At 33.9% G+C, this 20,237-nt stretch overlaps 1 protein-coding gene and 1 pseudogene across 1 annotated transcript in view; both read left to right on the forward strand.

The window, feature by feature from the left end:
* Positions 1 to 20,237, forward strand: part of SLC2A13 (solute carrier family 2 member 13) — a 303,609-nt gene that overhangs the window by 48,247 nt on the left and 235,125 nt on the right. Inside the window, exon 2 of the mRNA XM_039882307.1 lies at positions 202 to 361. Within this exon, the coding sequence (XP_039738241.1) occupies positions 202 to 361 (160 nt within the window). The remainder of the gene's footprint in view (positions 1 to 201; positions 362 to 20,237) is intronic.
* LOC120618651 (uncharacterized) lies at positions 2,732 to 2,850 on the forward strand (annotated as a pseudogene).

Below are 20,237 nucleotides of genomic sequence, written 5' to 3' on the forward strand. Positions count from 1 at the left end.
ATTCAGAGATTAGTATCTCACACATTTTTTACCTATCTGCAGTAGTCATTTGTTATAAACAATTTCTTTAAATATGTGGTAAACTTTTGTTTAAAAGTAGAAAACAAAGCCCGTGCGTGTGTGTGAATCTAGCACTAATATTTATCACAACAACAGAAAGCTTGAGTAAATGTCTTATGTTCACTTTTAATTTCCTTGCAGGCATTGCTTCCATGACAGTGCCAGTGTACATCGCCGAGGTCTCACCACCCAATTTAAGAGGTCGCTTGGTCACCGTTAATACTCTCTTCATCACAGGAGGCCAGTTCTTTGCAAGTGTTGTTGATGGAGCGTTCAGTTATCTACAAAAGGATGGATGGAGGTCTGTAATTAGTTCTTACATTTAATTTTCAAATAAATCATGATTTTAGAGGATGGGAGAAAAATTGAGAAATGTAGGAAAAATATAACTGGATATTTTGAATCATCATACCTAATTTATAAGTGGATGGCATTCAGCAAAACCAAAAGTGGACAAGAAGTTGATATTTATTTTAATGATAGACCAGCAGCCCACCATTGAGAATTGATATTTACAGGCTTTTTTTTTTGTTCTTTTTTAACATTTAGGTGACATTTCTCACACTGAGTAATCTTTTGCAATATTTGTTTAAAAATGAACGCAGCAATAAATATGCATGGAGTTCTTGAATTGTATCAGTGATTGACAAGCTGTTTATGAACTGCTGATAAAACTAACATTCTTTTTGGATTGAAGAGGTTACATTCTGATCTGAAAGAAAACTGTATTTAAAGATATAGACTTAGCTATACCGTATAAAAAAGATGTTATATATGTATATTTAAGATACACAAATTATTTCTTGATTACTGTTTGGCTTGTTTTGCATCAAAAAAGATGAGAAAATTATTTTTGAAACGGCTTGAAAATATTTTTAAACCAAATATTATAAAAATTAATGTTAGCTTAAAAATATTATGGGCTCTGGAATTTGATATACTTTATAGTATTCAGAACAACAGATTCATGTAACTGTTCCAGGGAGATTTTATTAAAAGTCACTACAGGTTACACAATATTCTCCAACTTCTTTTCTTGTCACCATTTATTACAATAAATGTTTATTGAACATCTATTTTATATAGGTCCTGGGAATAAAATATTGAACAAGACAGACTCCAGTACTTAACTGCATGATGTTTACAGTATTAAAGTTAACAGCTTAAACAAAAAGGTTCAATGCAATGTGAATGTAGGGAATTAAATTTCTATTTAAGCAGCACAATAAATCCTATGGCTTAAGATGAGCTATTAAAGACTTAGGCTGGAGTTTTATTAAAAGTCATGTGAGAAAACCCAATGAAGCCATTTACTTGTCGGGACCATTAAAGAGAGGACACAGGTCTTAAGAAGCACTTGCTCTGTCTGCTGATGTTGCTAAACCACTTTCTACCTTTGAAGGAATGAATCCTGCCAAAGTAAGAAATTACTGGGAAAAAAAACCATATTTATATGGGCAAATAATTTTTGACAAAAAAACCAAAAACATACAATGGAGAAAGGAAAGCCTCTTCAATAAATGGTGCTGGGAAAACTGGAAAGCCACCTGCAAAAGGATGAAACTAGACTTTTGTCTATCACCACACACCAAAATTAACTCAAAATGGATTAAGGACATGAATATAAGACCTGAAACAATAAAATACATAGAAGAAAACATAGGAACAATACTCAAGGACCTTGGACTTAAAGAGGATTTTATGATTTGACCTCAAAAGCAAGGGAAGTAAAAGCAAAAATAAACGAATGAGACTACATCAAACTAAAAAGCTTCTCAACAAAGAAACCTTCAAAAGGTAAAGAGACAACCATCTGAATGGGAAAATATATTTGCAAGCAATGCCTCTGATAAAGGCCTAATATCCAAAATATACAAAGAACTCATACGACTCAATAACAACAAAAAACCAAACAATCCAATCAAAAAATGGGCAGAAGACCTGAACAGACACTTCTCCATAGAAGACATACAAATGGCCAACAAATATATGAAAAGATGCTCAACGTCGCTAGCTATTAGGGAAATGCAAATCTAAACCACAATGAGATACCATCTCACACCTGTTAGAATAGCTATAATCAACAGGACAAGTAATAACAAATGTAGGAGAGGATGTGGAGAAAAAGGAACCCTCATACACTGCTGGTGGGACTGCAAATTGCTACTGAAAAACAGTATGGAGGTTCCTCAAAAAACTAAGAATTGATCTACCATATGATCCAGCATTCCCTCTACTGGGCATTTTTCCTAAAGACTTGAAAACCCATATCTGAAAAGATATTTGCACACCGATGTTCATAGCAGCACTATTCACAGTGGCCAGGACATGAAAACAACTGAAGTGTCCTACGATAGATAATTGGCTAAAGAAGCTGTGGTGCATATATACCATGGAATATTACTCAGCCATAAGAAGAGATGAAATACTGCCATTTGCGCCAACATGGCTGGACCTCGAAATAATCATGCTAAGCGAAATAATCCAGAAAGAAAGTTGAAAATCACATGATATCACTTATATGTGGGAAATAAACCTAAAAGCAACAAACAGGACAAACAAACAGACTCATGGACATGGACCATGGACTAGTGGTTACCAGAGGAGAGGAGGGATGGGGGAGGAGGAAAAATAAAAAAAAAAATGTTAAAAAAATAAATTATAAGCTTGAGTCTATAGCCATGCCACCCTGTACATGCCCGATCTCATCTGATCTCAGAAGCTAAGCAGGGTCGAGCCTGGTTAGTACTTGGATGGGAGATCACCTAGGAATACCAGGTGCTGTAACTGTAAAAATAAATAAAAATCAAAAAATTCTTTTAGGCAAGGATAAGATAAAAAAATTAAAAAATAAATAAAGAGGTTATTATGCTGAGTGAAATAAGTCAGAGAAAGATAAATACCATATGATTTCATATGATGCGGAATCTAAGGAACAAAAAGAACTAACTAATCAGAAACAGACTCACAAATATAGTGGACGATTTGCTGACGGACAGACGGGAGGGGAGTTGGGGGCCTGGGAGAATGGGGTGAAGGGTTAAAGAAGTACAAATTAGTAGTTGTAGTTGGGTATGAGGATGGGGAACACAGCACAGGGAATGCAGGTAGCATTAATATGTTGGCTAGGTAGAGGGCCTGGGGAGGGAGGGAGCAATTGGGGGGATTATTTTATAAACTATATAGATGTCTAACCAATGTATTGTATACTTGAAACTAATTTAAATAAATACATTAAAAATAAATCTTTAAGATCTTGGTAAAAAATTTAAAAAAAGAAATTACTGGAAAAATGAAGAAGCAGGAAATTTTATCCCTTTTTTCCCCACTCTGTAAATGAACAGAAAGAGGGAGATGATAACTGTTAAGAGTATAACCTGAATGTTGAGTTTTTCTTGGAAGCTAAATGGAAGCCATTCTTTTAACTCCACGTCTTTAAGAGATCTAAATCATCTATTTATATTTTGTCAGAAATTTTATTAATTTAACTAAGATAGAGATATGTACATACTTTTATTAAGAATTTGTTTTTAAATGGAAACAAAGTGCATAAACTATGTTTGACTTAATTTAGATAGCTTTTCTCAGTACTGGTTGGAAAAGAAAGATCATATGGTAGTGAAAATTTATGAATGTGGTTTTCCTCTGTAGAAGTGGAGGTCTTGGGACAGGCATTAGAACACTTTGCAGAGGCATGGCGACGTAGTTATAGACAGACCTGGATTCAAATTTGTTTTCAACACTCATAAGCTACAAACCTTGGACAAGTTACTTAGGTACCCTGAGCTTCACTTTGTCATTGAAAAAATGAGACCAAAAGTAGTTATCTTCTAAGATTGTGGGAGCTAAATTATTATATGTAAAGTAGTTGGCCCAGTTTTTGGTACATGGCTAATGCTCAATAAATGATGAATCACATTATTATTTACTATTCTGAGGAATGAATAAGGGTTGGGTGCTACTATAGTTAAGTTGTAAGGGAGGTTGAAGGAAAACACGTCCTATGGCCTCTATTTTCTTTATCCGTAAAGATGGAGCTTGGAGTTGCTAGGGCAGAGGCCTAGAGGAAAGAAAAATGTTAAATGCTTATAGCTGCTGTAGAAATATAAAAAGGAAAAGCCTAGAGACAAAAACGATTTTTCAAATAACCATGGGATCCCAGCTGAAGTTGGAGCCATATATTTGCAGTAAAGCCAAGTAGTATACCTGTGTGGATTTTTCCTGCAATACTGGAGAACCCAGGGGTGAAATAATAAAAGAGGATGAAAAAACTAACTTTGGCTGGCAGTCAGACCAATGCATCAATGTACTAGATCATTTTGAATCTTTTTATTGTTTGCACAAATTCTCTTACTTATGTATACATGCAAACATGTTTATTTTTTTTCATAGGTGAATTTTCAGTGTATGATTCTCTTTCATTGTTTAGCATCCATAGCAGTATTTTTACCTCATCTGACTCCTGAGCTAATAGGATAGGAGTGTGATTACAAGCAAATAAAGATTGAAGTGGTACTTTAGCATCAACTTTAGAATTGTCAGCTTATATCTAAAAAATAATTATAATTTTTACAGTTGCGATCAGATTAAGATGTATAGAAGATGAATCTGATTAGACATAAAAACTTCTTAGATTTTGATGTTTTTAAAAGACTAACTCACCTTTTGTGCCAGACAGGTCAAAACTTCTGTTATTATTTGGATATCATAGAAATAAATTGTTTTCTGCTGAATTGGAAGATTAGTTTTCCCAGGGGAAAAAAAAATTGCCAGTAGAAGATTGAAAAGTTGGCATTTTTCTAGCACTCTAGTGATATAATACATTCTACGTTGAGAAGGGTGTCATTAGTTTCATGAGGAGAGGGGAATAAATATTTTGAAGATATCATTAAGGATTAGATTTTTAAAAACAACTTTACTGAGATATAATTCACATACTATTCAGTTTACCCATTTAAAGTGTAGAATTCAATGCCTTTTAGTATGTTCACAGCTGTGCAGCCATCACCGTCATCAAATTTAGAACATTTCATCACCCAGAAAAGACATTGCACCCTTTAGCTCTCACGCTTCAACCTCCCAGCTCCTTCCAGCTCTAGACAATGGTTAATCTATTTTTTGTCTTCATAGATTTGCCTATGCTAGATATTTCATATATAAAAATGGCAGAGGTAGTTTGATAATGATACAAAGTTTTATCATTTGTTGTCCTTTTCTGTACTAATATTCTTTAATCTTGCTTATTTCTTATGTAGTAGATTTACTCACTATACCTTAAGCAAACTAAGGTTTTCTTCTTTAATTGCTGAGTCAAAACTGGGCATGTAGCATGCCCTCAATAAATATATAATTAAGTTAATTTAACAACCACCACTGTGATCTAAAACACTTATCTGGTCATGCCACTGCTAATGCTTCAAAACCTCCCTATTTCCTAAAGGGAAAAAAAAAATAATAAGCTCTTTATGATGGCTGATTCCATTATCCAATCCATACCTGCTTTTCTAGATTTTTGTAACTCATTGTTGCCTCCTTCCCTCTTCCTTTGTAAAACAACCATGTCCATATACCCTGTATACCAGTCGCATCTTGCTTTATCATGTTTCTGAGTTTTTTTCCTTTTGCTCACTTTTATCTGTAATGTCTTCCTACCCTGTCCTGGTTTACAGGTCCAACTGCTGTTCCTTCTTTAAATCTCAGCATGTATATCATATGAAGCTGCCTTTGTTCATTTGTCCTTTCTTAAGACTTTGTGCATAGCTTCAATTTTATACTTACGATATTATTTTGAACTACTTATTTGTCTGTATTTTCTATTTGATTTGGAGCTCCTGAATGTCATCAACCGTGTACTCATTTGTAAGATCTGGGAAAGGGCCTGGAACATATAGTAAATACTCAACATATGTGTAGAACTGAGCTGACTTGATTGGACTCTAGGGAAAGGACTCTTAACCAAGGTCAAAAGATATTGATTATTAACCAAAATACCAATTCATGAATTTATACTGAGGAATACATATACTTCATAGATAGATGAAAAACTAAATTATTAATAAGTGTTTCTTGTTGAGCATAAAATTTAGAGAAAGAAAATTAGTTTCTGAGCCCATGAAAATTTCTGTCTCTCAAAAAAATATACCTCTGGGTCCCAGAACACTTTTTGTCCTTTTTTCTCGGGCAGACTGGTTTTCAAATGCATAGTCTTTATATAATTATATAAACCATAATGTGATTTATAGTAATAAGAATGATATGTCTATAGAAGGGCTAATTTATTCTCTTGCATGTTGATTTTTACTCATTATTTTCTCATTTAATTTTTTAAAACTAGAGTTATTTCACTTCACTAGCCTGTGCACAACCATTTGTTAAGTGAGTGTGCTAGATATTTTCATCATTTAGATGATGCCCCTTTTTTTTTGCTAAAGAAATAAAATTTGAGATAAGTGTTGAATGATAAGCACAAAGTATCAGTGTGAGCGACATCTGTGTGAGAGATTCTCCTGGAGTATCTTCAGACTAATTTATGGATAATGAGCCTTGTGCTGAGCTTTGAAGAGTTAGTGGGATTCATATAGACAAAGGTAGAAATGAGGGCATAGCGTAGGCAAGGCGAGGGAAGGATCTGGAAGCTTGAAACTGAAGTGGTGATGTACATGATAGACTGGAGCCAGATTCTAGAGGTCTGTGAATGCTAGGCTAGAAGTTTTGAACTTTTTTCTACAAGCAAAGGAGAGCTATTATTTTTTAAGCAGGGCGTACTATAATGTGAGTCAAAAATTAATATGACAGTGATGCCTAGAATTTATTGGGACTCTTGGCTCTTGGGTAGATTCAGGGAACCCATAAATGAGGCTGCTGCCAGAACATAGGTGTGAGGTAGTGAGGTGATACTATTGGGAGACATCAGTTAGTATGGAAATGATTCAGTCAGCCAAAAAAAATTTTGGACATCTACTGTATACTACTATTGTGCTTGGTGCTAGAGATAGAAAGATAAAAAATGTACCTGTCCTCAAGCACCTCTCAGTCTAATGAAAGGGGGAGACTTGTCATCAGCATGTTAATTAAATGATGGATAATGTTATGGGAGTTCCCAGGGGGAGTGAATAACAGCTTCACGATGGAAATATGTTGGAGCTGAGTCTTTTAAGAATAAAAGAATTCAGGCATAGTGAGGAAGAGAGAGATTCTAGGTGAAATAAAATTTTCAAAAGCCCTGTAGTGTGTAAGAGCCAGTTATGTTTGGGCAATAGTGAAAAGTTTAGAGCAGCTAGGTAGTGGTCTGTGATTACTATCTGGGACTTTGAAGGTGACATGGAAAGGGTAGTCTTCAGTGAGTGTGAATAGAACTTTAAATCCATTGCACTCTCTTTAATAATACATTGAGTCTGAATTTGTTTATTGAAAGTCTCAGAAAATAATTTTAAAAATATTACTTTGGGATAAAAAATTAATGAGCCTCCCTCCCCCATAATATTTTACAATTTAAAAAACATGTAAGATGACTTTTAGAATGATATTTAAAAGAGGGTGATGTTTCTGAACAAATTTATGCTGGGAAAAGTGATCTTATAATTTAGTGCTAATAGATCAGTGGTGTTTAGTTCTATACAAAATATGGAATATGTAGCAATCTTTGTCTTAAAACTAACCATGTAGAGGCCATTTTAAGAAAGATGGGTGGGTTAACAGACTTATTACAGGTAAATACCTTAATGCTGAAGATATTTGTAATTTTTTATTACATAATTAAAACGAGACTATCATAAAGGTGTCATAGTACAGTGAAAGGAATAGGTTTAAGACTTATTTTCACAGCACATGAATTAATTTAAGCCCTAACATGCTCATGTAGCTAATGCTTCAGCAATTGTACAGTGTTATTGTTCGGATCAAATGAGTTAATGGCTGTGAAGTACTTACAAACTCTTAAATGCTACTAGATGTTGTTCACTGTTATCTCTAGAGAGTGGTAGGTTGATTCTCTATATCTTGCATTCAAAGCCAGCAATAAAAATTGCTCTCATGTTCAATTATCAAGATTTTCCAGGTAAAAAGTAAATATGGTTTGCCGATGAGAGTGGTTTTTTATAAGACTAACCTTTCTTGAAGATAACCAACCATTATAAGCCATGGATAGAATATAAGAAACTATTTAAGATACTGGGGAGGTCCAGTTTCAAGGGTAGATTGGAACTGAAGGGGATTTGACCTTGAAGTGAACGGTTTGTGGTGAGATCTACATTTATGGCTTTTTCCCTGAGGGCAGCTCCCAATCCATGATGCTGAGCAGCTAGAACTTAAGCAGAAATCTCCAGTTTTATTGGCCTGTGGTGTCAGTGGCTGGAGTTTGTGGTGGCCAGAGCAGCTGGAATTTGAGGGGGGCGATCCAAGAAAAGAATGCACCATAGTGGAGGAAGCCTCCAAATCTGAATATTAATTGACCACAAATGTTTTTCTGACTCCTGAACTATGAATATATAGGGAGAGATTCCATGGAGCCTGCAGAAAGTAACAGCAGATGGTCAAAGCTGAGAGAGATGCTATTTCCTGCCCATAGGAAGAATGACATGTTTGGACTTGTAAACCTTCTAGGTTAGAGGGGCCAACAGCTCGAACTTTCCAGTAAAACCCCAGAAGGACCATGCCTTAGGAGTAAAAATTTTGTTGTACGGCTAAGGAATTTTCTTAAGACCAAGCCAAAACTGAGAGTCACACTAACGAAGTCTAAAACCAAGCCTTTAAATGTAAGGTGACTGATAGAACAGTGTCAATGTTCTTCAGAAGAAGAGAACAATATCTAGAGTCTCCCCATTTATGATTCACAATACACAGAACACACACAAAAATATTAGACAATGTGAATAAACAGAACATGTGACCCATCACTAAAAGAAAAATTGGTCAGTATAGACCTCAAGATGTTGCAGATGTTGGAATTAGCAGAAATTGATTTGAAAACAGCTATTATAAATGTGTTCAAGGACTTCACAGAAATGATAGTCATATAGAATAACCAGATGGGACATCTCAGGAGAGAAATGCAAACTATAAAAAAAAAACAAAAACAAATGGAAATTCTAATACTGAAAGCACAATATTTGAAATTAGAAATTAAAATAAAATTTCACTGAATAGCAAAATGAAGATAACAGAGGACAGGATCTGGAAACTTGAAGATGTGTAGACATCACCTAATCTGAAAAATAATAAGTTTGAAAAGAAATAAAAAGGGTCTACATTGAGTAGTCTTATATACATCTAATTAATACCAAGTTTTCTAATAGACGTGTAGCTCAAGAGAAAGAGAATGGGGCAAAGAATATGTGAAGAAATAATAGCTGAAAATTCCCCAAATTTGGTAAAAATGTTAGTTACTGATACAAGAAGCACAGCAACCCAAGTAGGATGTTAGTTACTGATACAAGAAGCACAGAAACCCAAGTAGGATAAATACAAAGATGAGCATACCTAGGCATAGCATAATCAAACAGCTGAAAAACAAGAGAAAGAAAATTAGGATCCAAGAGAAAAAGACACACCTGAAGGGGAACAGCAGTGCAAATGATGGCAGACTCTACAAACAGTGGAGGTCAGGAGACAACAGGATGGCTTCTTCATATTACTGAAAAAAAAAAAGTCAATCTATTAGGAAAATATTCAAAAATGTAGGCAAATAAAAACATTTTCAGATAAACTAAAGAATTTCTCACCAGACCTCTTGCATTTTAAGAAATGGTAAAAGAAATTCTTCAGATGAAGGGAAATGACACTAGATGAAATTTCATCTATGATAAGGAAGAAGAGCACCAGCTATCATAAATAGTAAGTAGGTTAAATATGAAGGACTTTTTTTTTCTTTCAGTTTTTTGAAAGACATGTCTGTTCACATTTAAATGTGTTGTGAGATTTATAATGTATGAAGCTGTAAAATACATGAGCACAAGAGTAAAGTTGGGGGCAGTAAATGGAAAGTATACATGTTCGTGAAGAGTTATATTTAGGTAGTACAGATGCATATTTTAATCCCTAGAACAACCACTAGAATATATTATTAGAAGATAGAGTTAAGGAGTCATAAGAATTAAAATGGAGTACTTAAAATATTTAAATAAGCTGAACAAAGGCAAGTAAAGAAGAACAAAGGAATAAATAAATTAGATAAATAGCACATAGCAAAATGCTAGACTTAGAACCCAATTATAGCAATAATTACATTAAATATAAAAAATTACAGTGCACAAAAAGTGTGCACCGTAAACAAGTCTGTTGTTTAAAGGTGACCCTTTAAGTATAGATAGATTAAAAGTAAAAGTAGGAAAAAATACACTACTCATACAGTACCTGTGTGAAAGCTGGTGTGGCTATATTAATAATCACCTAAAGTGGATTTCAAGAGAAGCGATATACCAGAGATAAAGAGGGACGTTTCATAATGATAAGAGTGCCAGTTCATCGGAAATAATAATAAAAAGTGTGGAGCTTACTTAATGAGAGAGCTTCATAATGTGTAAACAAAAATTAGCAGATTGTGGTTGTACAACAATGTGAATATACTTAATGCTACAGATTTGTGCACTTAAAATTATTAAAATGTTAAATTTTATTTATATTTTACCACAATAAACACTTAGGAGAACTAAAGGCAGAAACAGACAAATACAGGCTTATTTTGGAGAATTTTTAACTATTTTCCTAGCAACCTATAGGACAACTTGATCAAAAAAAGTATTACAAAAAAATGACAACACTTAACTGCCTTGTCATAATTGATACTTGTGGACTGCTACATCTAGCAGCAGCTGTATACACCTTCTTTTTCAAGTTCAAATTAGACATTCTTTAAAACTGACCACATCCTGGGTCATAAAATAAATGTTAATAAATTAAAAAAAATGAAATCTTATGGAAGATATCCTCTGACCACAGCAGAATTAAATTAGCTATTAATGACAATAAGATAGCCAAAAAAGCTTCAAATATTTGGAAATTAAAACATTATGTTCTAGTCTAACTAATGTACTGTATACTCAAAACTAATAACATAATTGAAGAAAAGAGGTACTAACAAAAAAACCATTATGTTCTAAATAACTCATGGGTCTAAGGAGAAATCAAAAGGAAAATTAGAAAACAGTTTTGAAATGAAAGTAAAATATATCAAAATTTGTGGAATGCAGCTTCAGTCCTTAGAGGAAACTATATAGCTAAAGTGATCATATTGGAAAATAGGAAAAAAATATCTCTTTTCATGATAAAAAACTAGAAAAATGTAAGTATATTAAACCCAAGGAAGACAGAAGGAATTAAATAATAAAGAATAGAAGTCAATATAATAGAAAGCAGGCAAACAATAGAAAAAATAAACTGTTAGTTCTTTAAATAGATGAGATATTTTTTTAAATTTATTTTCAGTTATACTTGATGTACAATATTGTATTATTTTCAGGTGTGAAACATAGTGACTAGATAGACATTTATATACCTTAGAAAATGATCATCCAGTCACCCGTCTGGGACCATACATAGTTATTACAATGTTATTGCCTATATTTCCTATGTTATCACTTTACATAACAATGAATTTTTATAATTATAACTGGGAATTTGTACTTTTTAAACTCGTTTCCCTTTTCCACCCATCTGCCAAACCTCTTTCCGTCTAGTGACCATCAGTTCTCTGTATCAATGAATTTGTTTTGTTTGAGTAATTTTTTATTGAGGTATAATCGACATATAGCATTAGATTAGCTTTAGGTAAACAACATAATGATTTGATATTTGCATTTATTGCAAAATGATCACAATAAATTTAGTTAATATCTGTCACCATATATAGAAAAACATTTTTTCTTGTGATGAGAACTTTTAAGATCTACTCTTTTAGCAACTTCCAAATATGCAATACAGTATAATTAGCTACAGTTACCACATTGTACATTACATCCGATGACTTGTTTTATAACTGGAAGTTTGTGCCTTTTGGCCCCCTTCCCCCATCCTACCACCCCCACTAGCAACCACCAGTCTATTTTCTGTATCTCTGATTTTTGTTTTTGCTTTGATTCCACATATAAGTGAGCTCATACGATATTTATCTTTCTCTGACTTATTTCACTTAGCATAATGCCCTCGGAGGTCCACCTGTGTTACTGTAAATGGCAAGATTTCTTTCTCTTTTATGGCTGAATAATATTCCTCTGTGTGTGTGTGTGTGTGTGTGTGTACCACATTTTCTTTATACATTTATACAACGATGGACACTTAGATTGTTTCCGTATCTTGGCTATTGTAAATAATGCTGCAGTGAACGTGAGGGTATTTATATCTTTTCAAATTGTTTTCATTTTCTTCAGATAAATGCCCAGAGGTGGGATTGTTGGATCACGTGGTAGTTCTGTTTTTAATTTTTTGAGGCATACTGTGACTGAACTAATTGACATTCTTCCCAGCAATGTACAAGGGTTTCCTTTTCTCCACATCCTTGCCAATACTTGTTATTTCTAGTGTTTTTGATAATAGCCATTCTAACATGTGTAAGGTGATATCTCACTGTGGTTTTGATTTGCATTTCCCTGACAATTAGTGATGTTCAGCATCTGAAAGAGATTAATAAAATTGATAAACTGATTATAACTGATTAAAGTGATTCAGAAAAAAGATACAGCACAAATTATCAATAGTAGTAAAAGAGCACATTATTTCTATGGACTTATAAAGATAATGAGAATACTTTACAAAACTTTGTGCTCATAAATTCAACTTACATAGAATGGGCATATTGGCATGAAAATCACAACCTACCAAAAAATGAGAAAATATGAAATGGAATATCTGGATAGCTCTATATTTATTAAACAAATAGAATCATTATTAGTTGTAACCTACCTAACAAAATAAATGTCAGGCCCAGATGGCTTCACTGGTGAATTATATAAAACATTTAAGGAAGAAATAGCTCCAAGCTTAAACAAAAGCTTTAGAAAGTAGAGTTGGAAGGGATACTTCCCAACTGGGTTTGTGAGGCCAGCATAACTCTAATATTGTGGCCTAAGTTACTACAAGAAAAGAAAATTCTAAACACAGACTGAAAGTATCCTTAACAAAGTGTCAGTAAAATTGATCCCAGCAAGTTGTAAAAAGATACTAAATCATGAGCAAGTAATTTTTTTCAGAAAAGTCAGGTTGGTTTAGCATAAGAAAATTAATTCATGTAAGTCACCAAGTTGAAATTATTCAAAGGAGGAAAACCTCTATGATCATCTCAATATATTCAGAGAAAACATTTGACAGATAAGTATTAATTTATGATAAAACCTTTCAGTTCACTAGACAGGCACTTTCTCTACTCAATAGGGACGTACAAAAAAACCTACAGCCGACTTTATACTCAATGGTGAAAGCCTGAATGCTTTCCTTTATGATCAATTGCCAGGCAAAGAAAGATGTCCACTTCAATCAGACAGTCAATTCTAATATTTTCACGGAAAATCAAAGGACCTAGAATTGCTGAAACCATCTTGAAGATCAGAGTCGGAGGACTTGCTGATTCCATGACTTAATGTAAAGCTAATGTAATTAAGACTGGTAAGGATAGATAAATAAATTAGTGAAATAGAAGGAGCAACAACAATGATGAATCTTTAAAATATTATGATTGAAAGAAGCTGGACACAAAAGACTATAGCCTTCATGGTTCCCTATGAAGTTCATCCACATGCAAAATAAGCTGTGAGGACACACATTCTGTCAGTAGTTGTCTATGGCAATGGGACTGGAAAGAGTAGGGGTATAAGGGAACTTTCACAAATCGTGAATATGTTCTGTTGTTTGGGATGGTAGTTAACAAGGATGTATATATTTCTCAAAACTCAGAATCATATACCTTGGATCTCTTTATTTCATTTTGTACCCAAAAAAAACAAAAAAAAGTTAATCTGAACCTTAATTTACTCCCTCCATTATATTGCTTTTCTACATTGGCCGATGTATAATTTAAATGTTTATGATACTTTTTTTCTGTTAGCTTCTGTTGAAATAACTTTTCTTACTCCTGCACTGTGCCTAAATCTCAGTTATATCAATTGAATAATCCTGTTTTGTTTGATGATTACTAGAATATAAGCTCCTTGAAGCAAGGGGTGTCTGCTAATCATTACTGTATCTCCATAATCCCTAGCCCAATGCTTTGCATACGGAAGATTCTGAGTTTATGTATGTAGGTACAGTTGTGTGTGCATAACTTTTACTACTAGTACTGTGAATTTTATGTAAGTCAAATGTTTTTTGCCATGTAGTTTAAAAATATCTGCCTAATATCTGTAAAATACATTCAGTTGTTTAAATAATATCACATCTTATTCTGTCAAAAGCAAATGTATCTTGCTGCTTCTACTATAATCACAGCACTCTAAATAACCTTGGTTGTACCACCTACCTTATATAATAATATCAAATTATTTTGAGGGGTTTTCCCCTAGCTACATAGATAATTAATATTTTCCTATATTTACATATTCGGCAATAATTTTTTTTTACAATTTACACAGAAATATGTACCAGGTAACAAGAAATTGCTCATTTGCTGATGATACATCATCTGCTTTTTTTACTTACCAGATTTCAACTGTGACACATTGATTTTTTTTCCCTTCTGTACCTCCAGCTGTGGTCTTATGTTTACTCTCTAGCTGCCATCAGATTATCAGGTGTATCAGTCATCAGAGTTGATGTTCTACATGGTCCTCGATGGCAGAGAAAAATTAATTTACCAGCCTGGGGTCTCAATTTGTAAGCATTTTATTATTTTAATTTCTTATCTGTTAAAATGGAGTTGTGAGTCGTGAATTGAAATTGAAAAGTACATTATCAAATGAGTTGTAACTATATCAGGTGGCTAAATTCAGTATTCTTTTCTGCATCTAAAGCTTTTGCAAGTAGAAACATTACATAAATCATAATTTGGTGACTATCATGTAAATACCTTGTCACTGATATATAATGATGACCATTTCTTTTGTAAATCCAAGAACAGAGATCTTCAAGTAAAAGCATCATTCATATGATTATTACTTAAGTATGAGAAAAGCAGATCAAAAATCTAAAAATCCAAAGGAACATTGAACAATGAAGTTAGTTCTAGATGTAAGGCTGAAAAAAAAATGTTCTTGGATGTGGTCTGAAGACATTGGATTATACCATTTTAAGGGGAAAATGTTTCACTGTCCTAAACAGAGTATCATGATAAATATCATTGGAAAGTTCCAACTTGTGGGTATGTTTGCAGATTGACGCAGCACTACACTATCTCTGGTTGTTTATTCACGATGTTCAGTGATTGGCTTGGAGTTTGGCACTTAGCATCCATTCAGAAGATGTCTGCTGGGTAAACAGCTGAGAAATATCACAAGAATTTTAGCCTTAACTTTCTAAGCAAACACAGTAAATCTTCATTAGATAACATTTTCAAAGCATTTACTACTGATTCTAACTGCAACCCCTTTTTATTTTTAATGAACTGTTCCTGGAAAAAAAGATTTAGCATTTGTTTATTTTATAGCTAGATGTGAAAGGATGCCAGTTTGAAACCATAGTTTTAAAGAATAAAGCATAATATCTTAATATTTCTCTAACTGATTTGAGCTATTCATAATGGGCAAACGGGCATGATTTGTGAATCAGTAACAGATATAAACATAATGCAAGCTAGAAGACAGGATGGAAATAAAACTATTGGGACTACAAATACAATTATGTTACTTGATTTTTTCCAGTTTATTATAAAACAGTATTGGATATTATAGAATATTGCTAAAAACCCTCACTGTACTCAGGACAAAGTTTCAGAGATTGTCACTGAGCTGATCTTAGTGTTTCAAAAAATATCAAGATTCTCTGTGACTAGAAAAATAAAAGGTGGAGATTTGGTTTGAAATGAATACTTTTGACAGCATGAGGTTGGAGACAAGTAAGAAAATGATTATTGAACTGTATCTGAATACTCTCGTGGCTTATTCATGAGATAATTGGCTAAATGACTGCAGTGTCCAAAAAACCTTTACTGTGCTTTTCAGAGTGAAAAGTGTCCTCCCTTAGTAGAATTCAGCACCTCAAGAGCTATAAAAACAATTGCATACAATTTCTTTTAAATATAATATAATGTAATACAGTTCCCTTAGCAATGATAGTTTTTCTATTATAGCTTGACTTACAATTAAAACCATAAATCATATAGCTCTTCTATTGTAAGGCATTGGAGAACTTCACATCATTTGGGAATTTAAGGAAGAAAAAGAACAGAAGGGAGAAGAGAAATAAACAGTACAGAGATACAGGATGTAATTCCTCCTGCACAATTTCTTTTGGAAGGAGAGAGGCTTGGGGAGGCCTGTGGGAGGCATAGATTGAAAAACAAAATGTAGAGAAAAGTAACTCCAGATCTATCATGTTCATTATATAAAATGTTTTAAAAAATTATTCTCATTTGTGAAAAGTCAAATTTTTTTTTGTTGCAAATTATCTTTTAAACTATACTTTGTTGTTACCTATATGTTTCCTACATGAAAAGTTTACCTATGTATGTTAACGAAAAATAAAATACAAATTTGGTTTGGTACAGGGTACAAGTTTACCTTTACACATGAGATATTTTCTTTTAACTAATATTCAACTATTTTTATAGTAACACATAGTAAAATATAGTGTCAAGAGAATAATGAGATATTCCATTTGCCACTGGTGGATCTGTACTGGTTAAATCCAGCTTACAGTTCCTCAGCCCAGTGGGTGCTTCTATGTCAGGTGCTGTGCTTGGTGAGATTAGAAGTGACTACTCCCACCTAGCCTTTTTGCCCAGTTATTCTGCAGTGCTTTACTGCATTTAACAGAGGTGAATGAACAATAAAACTTCTAAAGGGATCATCAGAAGTCTTTAAACATGAGACTAAGGCAAATTAATATCCCATTTTACAAATTCTGCAGAATTAAGTTAACTAATCATTAAACATTTATTAAAGGAACAAAACTGCCTACATTTTAATCCTAGTTTTACTGCATACTAGTTCCATATTCTTCTTTGTAGCTCGTTTGTCTTCAAAATGTGGATAATACTGGTACCCACCTCAAGAGTTGTGAACTATGAGTCAAAGTATCTTAAGCCCTTTGAACAGTGCTTGGCACATAGTAACTAGTGTTATGTACTAGCTATTAATGTTGCTGTTATTGCTACTAAATGATACCTGTTTAAGATGAGTTTGTACATTCAAGTAGATTTTCATGTGTTGGAACATAATCATCACCCTCGTAGAACTGTTAGAGAATAAGTAACATGTTTATCATGTTATCAGATAACCATGTTATAAGTTCAGAGAAAGGGGGCAATTATGAACTGCAGTATTCTGTCCTAAGTGGCCATCTATTAGCGGGCACTTGTCTTTAGTTTCATTGGTGAGAGCAATATGATTCCTTCAGAACAAGAATGATGGTGAATGTTCAGTTCAATGAAAGACTTGTTTGGTGTTGTGTGAGATATCGGCTCTCGGATGGCAGCAGCAACAGCAGCAGTCTGCTCAGCTGCTGTGGGGAGGGCCGGCACCCAGAAATGCAGAACATTTGATTCACAGAGCTTCAATTCTTGGCACTGGGAAGAAGGCTTAACCTGAGATGAAGTAGCTGGGCTTATCTCCTCTGTTGATGGCTGGCCCAACTCTACTATTTGAAAGTGCTGCGCACCATTTGAGGGGCCCTCCTTAGTTTTCTGGTAGGTGGGTGCTGGTATGACTAGTTGGACCAGAAAATAACTAATTTGTTGAGTTTAGAAAGTTTTAAAAGGTGTCTTTTAGTGAGTGATCATGATGCCCAAGAACATTCTAAAGATTTTTTAGATCTCAGGAAAGCTTGGCATTTTTGCTAGAGTCAACCTGCTTTTCCTTTCTCTCAGCTTGGTGTGCTCTCTTGCTTCCCTCCAGGCGATAAAGGGCTTTTGTCTAAGGTGTGGTCCTTGGATGCTTATTGTTCACTTTAACTCTCTGAGTTTTTAAAACACTTAGATCAGAGGTTCTTGGCCCTGATTGTACATCAGCAGCTCCAAGGGAGCTTTTAATAAAATAGAATTCCCTGGGACTAGAGCCCAGACCAATTAATTAAAATTCCAGATTGGGTAGAGCCTGGACACGAGTGTGTTTTATAAGCCCCTTGGGTGATTCTATTGTGAAGCCAGGGTTTAGAACCCTTGATTTGACTTATAATAATGAGCTCCCCCATATCAGTAGGGAACTACTTGTTTGGGGATTGACTGCCCTGGTTTATCAGTATACTCTTTGTCATATCATTATATTCTATGTCATTTATCTGGTTCCTGATTTCCTTGAATTTATAGGAATGACGGTGAGTCACTAATGCTGCCCTTAACTAAGCTTATAGAGTTCCTGCTATTTTAGTCTCATTGTAAAATTTTTATCAGTACCACAGCAAAGTAATCTGCTATTTATCTGCAGTCTACACATCATCAGGGGAATGGTTTTTCCTCAAGAAAGAAATTGGTTCTACCTACTCAAAGTTTGGGTAGATGATATAGCCACAATAGACAAGTTGCATTGAATTGATGTGAGTAGGAGTCAGGGAGGTAAAAATGTTTTTTGCAGAACATTCTCCCAGTTTTAGGTACCAACGGAATGATTTCGCTTAATTATCCCTGCAATCCTATGAAAAAGATACTGTCACTTGTGCATTAAAATGTTAAGTAACTTGACTAGGGTTTTGATATTAGGATGCTCAGAGCTGAAATGTGACCAAGGTCTGTTCTTATGCTCTCTCTGTCAGAACCACAGCTACCCCCCATCTTGTGTATTTGGTCTCTGCAAAGCCATGGAAATTTATGCTTATGAAAATATTTTTATCATGAAAGGTAATTAAAATAAAGTAAAATAAGTTCCTCTGTTTTAGTTTTACAAGAGAAACTTTAGGATACAAATGTATAAAACATGTTTTAACTTGACTAGTCTCTAGAATCAGGATTTAATATCCTTAAAGGTTGGCAGCAGGGTGCGAATTCCTCTTTTCCATCCTCATATTAGAGCATTGACTTGTAAATTTCAGACCTAGACTCTTGGGACTTACAGATTTCAAAGCTGGAAAGCTAAAGTATTCTGTCTTCTCTAGCTGGCTTAAGAAAAATAGGCTAATATGTATGTTTGCATTTTTCGTTAATTTTGTCTTTTCCCTTTTAGTTTTTAAAACTATTAGGTTCTAGCATTAAATAGTGAGTAGTAACTGAGAAGTATTATGTGAGTATCTTTGAGCCTGAAAATGATTTAGTTTCTATATTCATTTCAGGTGCTTCTTTGAAGTCTTCTGTGTAGCTCTTTAATCTTAATTCATCTCTAAAGGTGTACGGAGAACAGAAGGAAAGATCATGAAAGGTGTAGAGAAACAAAATGTAAAGGCTTTCATCCTTAGGACTTTTAAAATTTATTTCCTAATCCAGTATATTTGATGTTTACTTTTTTATTACTTTTCTTTTAAATAATTGGCAATACAATTATTATAACCTTTTTTTTTTTAAGAGACAATACAACCAAATCGAAATTTTATTCATTTACAGCAATTAAACATACATTTCAGTAGCAGGCTTGGTGGTAGAAGTTAACATTTTAAGAGAGGTCAGAAATAGGCATTTTTGTCTGAGCTGATCTCTACCTCTCATCTGAGGATTCTGACAAAGTCTTCTTTAGATGAGTCATCTTCAGAAGAGAAGATCTAGAATAACAAATGGTTTCATTGGCAGGAATTATTGTGCCAGTAAGTTTGCAGAACTGAACGACTCAGAAGAGTTGCTGCATAAGATATTGTTATATGAGTATGAAACGTTATTTTCTCTTTACATAATACATGAGGTTTAGATACATAGCTGCTTTTGCATCATTTCATAAAACATTTGCTAGTGCCTGGTGTGTTCAAGACACGTTATTAGGTGCTGTGCTTCCTACAAAGTTAAATATGCAATCAAGTGGGACAGGTAAAGAATTTATTATAACACAAGGTATAGTGACATAATTGAGGTTAAAACACTCAATTATGTTCTGTAGGTGAGAAGAGGAAAGAATGATTCAATATTTAACCATGGGTTAAAATATTAAACATTTTTTTTAATACTGTAGGCCAAGTGATTCATT

This window comes from Pteropus medius, unplaced genomic scaffold, assembly GCF_902729225.1.
Source record: "Pteropus medius unplaced genomic scaffold, Ma_sr-lr_union100, whole genome shotgun sequence".
NCBI lineage: Eukaryota > Metazoa > Chordata > Mammalia > Chiroptera > Pteropodidae > Pteropus > Pteropus medius.